The sequence below is a fragment of the Ascidiella aspersa genome, chromosome 6, assembly GCF_963924565.1.
Source record: "Ascidiella aspersa chromosome 6, kaAscAspe10.2, whole genome shotgun sequence".
Taxonomy (NCBI): domain Eukaryota; kingdom Metazoa; phylum Chordata; class Ascidiacea; order Phlebobranchia; family Ascidiidae; genus Ascidiella; species Ascidiella aspersa.
This window is the reverse complement of record NC_139452.1, coordinates 6,449,405-6,457,436: the sequence shown is the minus strand read 5'-3', so window position 1 is coordinate 6,457,436 and position 8,032 is coordinate 6,449,405. Positions and strand designations below refer to the sequence as shown.

General features: G+C 37.9%; 2 protein-coding genes across 2 annotated transcripts; both read right to left on the bottom strand.

Annotated features, from left to right (window-relative positions):
* Positions 1-613: 613 nt before the first annotated feature.
* LOC146139387 (gamma-interferon-inducible lysosomal thiol reductase-like) lies at positions 614-2,324 on the bottom strand. Its single transcript, XM_083392099.1, has 2 exons — positions 2,041-2,324; positions 614-1,627 (listed from the first exon to the last, which is right to left on the bottom strand). Exons 1-2 carry the CDS (start codon positions 2,305-2,307, stop codon positions 1,118-1,120), a joined length of 777 nt encoding a protein of 258 aa, XP_083248225.1. The 5' UTR covers positions 2,308-2,324; the 3' UTR covers positions 614-1,117.
* A 2,774-nt stretch (positions 2,325-5,098) lies between these two features.
* Positions 5,099-8,032, bottom strand: LOC146139386 (uncharacterized). The gene is made up of 4 exons (XM_083392363.1): positions 7,931-8,032; positions 6,740-6,846; positions 5,992-6,132; positions 5,099-5,316 (listed from the first exon to the last, which is right to left on the bottom strand). The coding sequence occupies exons 1-4, from the start codon at positions 7,983-7,985 to the stop codon at positions 5,215-5,217; spliced, it is 405 nt and encodes a 134-aa protein (XP_083248489.1). The 5' UTR covers positions 7,986-8,032; the 3' UTR covers positions 5,099-5,214.

Sequence of the window (8,032 nt, the reverse complement as noted above, 5' to 3'; positions counted from 1 at the left end):
TTTACCATACGTGCTCCGGAGCCAAGTGCATTTATGCTATATTTTAGTTTTTCTCGGCATGGTGTTAGTGATGAATTAACTTCAATAGATAACTACCATATTGCATTTCTCGCTGGAAGCGGTTCAGAATAGTGCAACTGCACTGTTAGGTCAAAGTCGATGAAATACTTAAGTCAAATTAAGTGAGATAAAAACTATGACTTAAGTATTATTCATCAGCCACCCATTGACTTAAGACATTACAACATTGTGAAACTATCGAAGTACCAACAGGGATAGGAAATGCTGGTGAAAAGATTGGTCAAAAAAGCCGAGCGTCGCACAAAGGGCCTTTGTAAACTCGCCCGAGTCAGTCACAAGACCAAACGGTGACGCGTCGCCAAATTTGCTGAATCACAATTACTTTTTCCGCTTTGCAGTGCAGCGCGGAAACACTGGTTATTTTGACGTCACAATGCGTGACAATAGCCTGCCAAAGTGTGTCAATACAAAGCGTTTTAAGGTCGTACAGTTCGAAGGCCTGAATGGGTTCCAGAGTTTAACCTACATTAGTACACGATTTGATCGAACTTTATTAGTTTTCGACTCACGTAGCGAAAAATGGGTGGTAAATTGTACTACAATGTGGACGATACTGGAATTACGAACGGCAATGTAATCGAAAAGATATCGCACAAAACAATAAGTAACACTGATATGTAAACTGGTCAAAATGCGTACACAACCTGAGCTTCAAATTGCCACATAAAATGCAGTCAAACAGTGGCTATGCTAATTCACACAATAATAATTTCGGGGTTGTAACGCATATAGAAAGAAGCGCAGTAAAACGAAGGCCTAAGTTTAATCAATACAAGAATAGTTTGTAAAACATTCATGGTTAAGTGGTTGGTTTGCTACTTTGTCCAACGAAGTGTAAAGTGAAAAAAAATAAGTAGGCAACACACATGCAGAGTCTTATTCGACCAAGTGACAACAAGGTGAAAATAAAGTAGCATTCGATAGGCCAACAGTTCGCAATTTATATCTGATCAAACGAAAGAAGGTGACAATATGTTGAAAATGATTCCCAATAATTTGATCAAAATTAATTGATTTGTGGTTCTCAACAGTCACATTAAATCAAGACAATTTTGCGCTCTCTGGCGAGAATTTCTTCGGAGCTCTGCTCGGACAGCATGCTACATTCCTTAGGTTTCTCGCCGCCATAAGTAGCACACAGTAGCTTAGGCAGATCAGTCTGCGCTTGCTGCTGTAATTCCTCAGAGTGCTGGCCGTTCACCAGGATCCAAGGCACGTAAGTGTGCTTGGGCTCAAGCGCCTCGGTCTTCAAACCGGACTGGTGCATGAGAGCGTTACCCTCCGTACCGTTTGCGCACTTGCTAATGGCCGCCCAATCCTGCTTGCCATCGCGTATGCACCTCTCCGCAGCCTGTATCGGGTCCTTGGCGCTCTCCATACAGTGAATGATCGGAAAGTAGACGGCGAACTTGTGCCCGGTGTACTTCTGCAGGCAGTTCTCGATCAGGTTGCCGGTGCATTCTTCAGCGCCGTGCTGACAGGTGTACTGCCAGTTTTCGCCCTTGCCCGGCGTCTCGTGCGCGTTACCGTAGGGCACCATGTCTGCCTGTGAAAATGGGGAACAGAATTGTTTAAATAAGCCTGCCGTAGGTACATTATGGACGGATCCGTAATGTAGCTTGGTAATGAATTACACAGCCCAGAAGTTCGAGCAGATGGACAGTTAACGCATTTACTAAAGATGATAAAAGTTTGTTTAACAACGTAAAAGTTTACACTTCAGTCGAAATCAAATCATATACCCAAATAACTAAAGTCATTTCAAGTCATTCCGCCCGTTAAGTGACATGAAACTTAAGTGATTCACTTAAAAACAAAAGTTAAGTAGACTAAAATCTAAAAACAATGGCATGTGAAAAGCACGAAAAGCCTTTTTTCCAATTCTAAATCAATACAATGTAAAGAATACAAGAACTTCAGTCCATTTAAGTTCACGAAATAGCTAGACATTGTAATGACCTTCATGATGCCGGTCGACATAAAGGTCTCCCAAGTGGGCCAGAGCATTGTGGTGATAAATTCGCGGCATCCAGGGCAAAGAGACTCAAAGTAGAGGCTGATCTCGACCGGTTTGGCCTCGGCCTGAGATTCCCACCACTGGTCACAGGCTGTTTCAACCCCGCAAGATCTTGCAACGCTTCTTGAGCTGCACCAGAACTCCGGGTGGACTTCGCAGGAGGCGCTAGCGTAAGCGGCCAAGGCCAGCAGAATCAGTACTTGTCTCATTTTATTTGTTTGGCTGAAAAAACTAAGAACAACTGTGAAAACGGAGGTTGTGTTTTTGTTACGTTGACGTCGAATCAAGGCTTTTGTTTTGTTTTTGTTTGGCGTATGTTTTGCTAATTATAAGCTATACTATAACAGTCTAACAGCAATTTAAAAACCCATCGTAACGTTTTTGGAGAAAATAACACAGAAAGAAAAATACTGAAGTGACAAGCATTGTTATTTAGTATATATAGTTGTTTACCAACTGTAAAACAATGTCATTTCTTTCAAAATTAAAGTTAGTGCTTTATTAGCGAATACTGCCTTTTCGTATCGTGCTAATTAAATAACTACGTTGTAGATTTAACACATAGCGATATAAAAATTCGCCTACAGGCTTTCAAGTGATTAACCGAAAGAAAAATATGATAAACACAGTGCAGTCTTTTAAACGAAGCCCATCGCGCTTTTCAATTGTTTATCGCCAACAAAAGCGTTCAAGAACACACTCTAATTGCGTTTATCTTTCATAATGCGACTACTAGATACATCATAAGCTGACAATTGTCCCTATGTTCAACCTTACCTGTTACATTTTACATAAATACAACTAAATATATATTCAGGTCATCTTAGTACACTATTCTGCATGCTGTTATATTGCATGTATTTCAGCAATAAGTACAGCCCCTACTTAAAATGAAAACGTTCAAGGAAATAGTCACATACTATATGACTTTAATCACTTCCTTTTCTATTAGGCCGCTGTGCTGCAACCGTGTCGGCCCTCTAGCCTTTTTACTTGCAGACTTCAGCTGTAGGCTTACTGATCAAAGGCAAACATGAATTGTGTTCAGCTCGACTGATTGTTATTGTGTGTGCTGAGCAAGACAGTGATTGTCGTCACGCATGAGATAAATCATGTTGCGTAATAGTTTGCGTTAGTTATTTCCATTCTGGTAGTGCTAGCACTTCGCTTCTGCCTAATGTAACCGTTTCTGCTAAAAATATTCTCTACATTATTGGCCCTCTATGTGCGCACAGCTAGGCAAGTAATCAAGTTATAAAATTATGTAAAAGCGTGACGATGGTTTGAGTATGTCGCATTCATACTACTGGAAATCTGTATCCTCGGCGCATGACGCATGTGTACAGTAGAAAGTCTACTGTCAGCCTTTCTACTCTTCAGCATGGTAATTGAATAATAATAATTTATTTGCCTTGCCTGACTAATTGTAGACGCGACAGTTTTAGTAGTATGTTCGATGCTGACATGCCCAAAGCATAAAATCGCTGATTTTAGTTAATTGCTGCCCTAATGGCGACGCGTACTTTCGTTTTCAGGCAGGCATAACGCTGTAAACAGCGTGTCATTTTACTTATGCCAGTTGTTGCACCTAATGTAGTATTAAAAACATTTCGTTTTGTCAGACTAGAAAACCAGAACCACGCGCACATAAAATGTCAGACAATACGATTTTTTTGTGCATTACTAAAACTGTTGATTGCGTCAGAAATTTAGCTCTTCACAGCTGCAAGGCTGCACAGAAACCGTTAAAAATAGCAATCCTTTATCCAATTGTGAAGGTTGTATTCGAGACCTAATGGATTCTCGCAAATATGCAAAAGTTGCATAATTAAATATGGACATAAATTGCATTTTGTAGGTAGCCTACACAACCATAGCCTCTGGTCACACAGTATAGGTGCAATAAAAATGCTGGGAATAATTTATGGTTTATCCAGTTAAACTTAACAAATAAACCTGGCATGAATTGGGCTGAAATGATTTTAACGAAGCGCTAAGTTCGCACAGCTAATTTGGCTAAAATTTTGTTAAGGTGGCAATGACCTGCTGCGCACTGCACAAAATGTTCCCACTAGCCGGGCTTCCGTGTTTAATATCACTGCTTCAGGGTGTGCAACCGCCAGATTATTTGAGCAGTTAAAATTGCTTGCTTTTGCAGAAGCTAAATCTATCAAGATTAAGTAACAAGGTCAAGCGTTTTTTTACAAGGTCAAGCTCCACAAAATGATTGTTCACTTTGTTCACCTTTTCCGAAATTTAATAGAACTAAGTGGAACTCATAATTCACAACGTGAAAATGGCAACTATAGGCTACTAACCTCCTCCCAAAACAATGTATATAGAGAACAAATGGTTCGTGCCTGACAAGTGCAAAAACTATGCAACCTGTTGTCACGTATTGACCACTGGCCAATGTTATAAGACGTGCTTATTGTTTAAGTATAAATTTAATTTCCTAGAAATAAAATGAAACATTTGCAAGATATGTTTAATCTTGAATTCTGATGTTCGGGCTACTGCGATGAAAACGTCTAGGGAAACTGATCGTATGGTAATGTTCTTTATGCTTTCCGCTTGTCTCTATTTTTAAGGTCTAAATTATTCAGTTGTTGTTGTTATTTTTTAAATGAAATGTTGCTGTTTATAAAATATTGGGTTTTCACTATCTACTGAAAATGCAAACTATATATACAAACTGCCTTATAACTCTGAATTCATAGTTCGCACTGAAAACTTTTTAAAACGTCAATTACGAATGGTTAACAAACAAAATGCTTAGACAGCTAGGAGATGCTATAACGATTTATATATGCTTGTAGCAAGGATTGCATAACCGCTAAATTCAAATAAAAAAAGCTTGCAAAATGTTTTAGCTTTTCAAGTTATTATAAAGCTGAGTGTACGATATAAGAAATATTCCGTTGGTAAATGTTTAACTTTATTACGCGTTGCTGTATTGCCGGAAAAAGGTATTTTATTATCTCATTTTATTTGAGCTGCAAACGACACGAGCTGGTTTGAGTCTATATTAAGTTTATTCATTGCGATAAAACGGACGCTTAAAGACCTAGATGTTGGCCAACTCCGTTTTTTCGCAGGAGGAACTTCTGCTCCCACTACACCACCTCGATCACTTCCTCCTCCCCGTTGCTCTGCTCCGGGATTTCTTCGAAGTTGTTGCATTGCCCCTCGGTACAGCAGTGGAAGCACACGCGCACCTAGCAGAAGAAAGAACATTAATTATATTTTTGAGAAGGCTTTTCAATGGAATCGTTAGGAATACTTATGTATAAGAGAATGCACTGTATTGTGGCTCCTGGGGTTTGTATAGCTTATACATGGTTGTTTTGACAAGATTTTTATTATACACGCCGACGTTTCGATGGCCTGTACAGGTAATTTCATCGAGGTAAAGCACTCGCAACTAAAAAATAGTTCTATATATATATATGTGTATATATGCGTATATATACACATTTGGTTAAGGATGTTTTTAATGGGTAAAGTTGGCTTTAAAATGCACTAAGCTACCTTAACTTGAAAATTCATTTTTTCTTAAAGTTCTCTTAGTGAGAAAATCGCTTCTTTAAATGCAAAATATAGCCCTTTCGAATATATATTTATTTTTTGAATATTCACACACTCATAACAACTGCTGTGCAACGTTTTTTACGATTAACTTTTTTAGACAACTATTTAAAAAAATTTAACTCAAATTGTAGGGAATAAGTGTTTAGATCAAAATTGTGTCCTGTTGAATTTCGACGACTAGGGAAATTTAATAAGGCTAAAAATGATCCAATTTTAGGGTCCTTTTTTGTACATTGGTAATCAATCAATCGAACTTCGTGCATTACACCATGCATAAGCCACCATTACTCTACAGAACATACGTTCTTTGCGATGGCGTCTGCCGAGTAGCACTGCTGGATGTTGTTCTTCTTGTTGTTCTCGCAAGCTTCAGCCTGTTTGCACTGTCGGTTGATGATCACATTGCCGTTGTTTACTTCGATCTTGGTCTGGCAAGCCAAATTCTGACAAAAAATCAAGGTTCAAAACCCTTGTCTATATGTTTTTTCAGCCATATTATATTGTTGTTCTTACAGTAAACTATATGTTTGACCTCAATCTGTCCACCTGGAATACGAATTTATGCATGATTTACGTTACAAAATATGTTGACGCTTGTATAGAAATAAGTTATTAGATATATACTTTAAAATAAACTTAAAAAAAAACATTCTTGCAATAGCCAACAAAAAAAATTACAAAAGCATATAGATTTTGGAAATGATATAAAAGATAATCAAAACGTTCAAAAATGATACCTTCTGTATGGGCTTTGATATTCTTATTACGTCTTACTAAAACCTCCAACCATCATGCTCCAAAGAGCATATAGATATATGACTATATGTGTTAACCGTTCTCGAATGATCGGGATTAATTCAGTTTAGTAAAATTATTTTAATATTTTAATATGCCAAATGCAACTTGACCAAGATTGGGTCGTCATGGAATACTCCTAAACTGCCGACCGTCCCAGTTTGACCGAGGTCATCAGTTCGAAACTTGCCACATCATCCTAAGTCCCACAGTGGCGAGTACGCGTTATATTTTCGACCTAAAGGATTAACTCACATCTGAGAAGGTGCAGTTCACGACTTCGAAGTCTCCAACCCCATTGCGTTGTTCGCCCTCGAGACAAGTGTTTGGTCTTCCCGGGCCAGGTTCCAACACGATGATGTCTTCAAAGGAAAAGATTTCGTCAAAATTAAAGCAAAGCGTACTATTATTCTCATCCAACGACAGAATATCAAGCCGAACAAGTTGAAACGTTCGCGCATTACTTCAAAATGTGCACATGACAAAATGCACCTTATAATGCGAGCATATTTTCGTGATGTGCATATGATAAAATATACAATTTTTCACAATGGGCGCACTTTTCTAATCTTGCTGTCCCAAGCCGGTGGTACTCCACCTTATGCCATTGCAATACGGGGTGCGATTTTTGATGCCCAAACGAAAAATGTATACCGAGGAATATTTTCGTTTTTTATTATTACTTTAACCTTTGCTCTATTGTAAGCTTTTTAAAATATGTGTCCGTTAACGGTTAGAGTGCAATAATTTAGAAAATATATTCATACATGGTGCACCATAGACCTGTTTTGTTTTAACGTCTTTAGTTTGATATTACAGTAAACCGCACAGCAAAAATTACAATAGTTAATGGTAGACTTTTCTGTAATGCAGTAATGGCTAGAACAGTGGTTCTCAACCTTTTTTATTTCGTGGCCTATTTTTGTTGCACAAAAAATCTGTGGCCCAATAAATGTTTATGAAAAAAACAACTATAAAATAGGTTTAAACCAAAAAACAGCAGAACATGTTTCAAAACAGATTATGTCTTGAACCGTATTAGTGAGATACTTGCGGCTAAACAATAAATTACCATTCCTTCTAAATTCCTTCCCAATCCATTATTTCTGTAAAATTAAGTGTAGTGACACAAATAAAACTTAATTCTTCATTAAATCTAGCTTTAAAAATTGGTCTGGTTGCCCACTCAAAATGTTCCCATGGCCCACTAGTAAGCCATGGCCCAGTGGTTAAGAACCGCTGGGCTACAACCATTGAATTTAAAATCCCAACCGCATGTCTCGGGACAAAAATAAAATTACACTCAACAATTTCAACAATGCTCAAACGAAAGTCATATTTTATAAACACGATGGATTTAAAAGAGTGCAAATAATACACTCTCTAAAAAAATTACCTCTGTGTTGTCTAGGCGGAAATTATATTACAGAAAATTAACTAGCTTACTTTGCACTTGGGCGTAGGATAATGCAACTAAGCCGAGAACAAAAAGGATCTTCATTTTTTCAAGAGTGTCGTTGATATATATACTATATTAACCTAAACAAA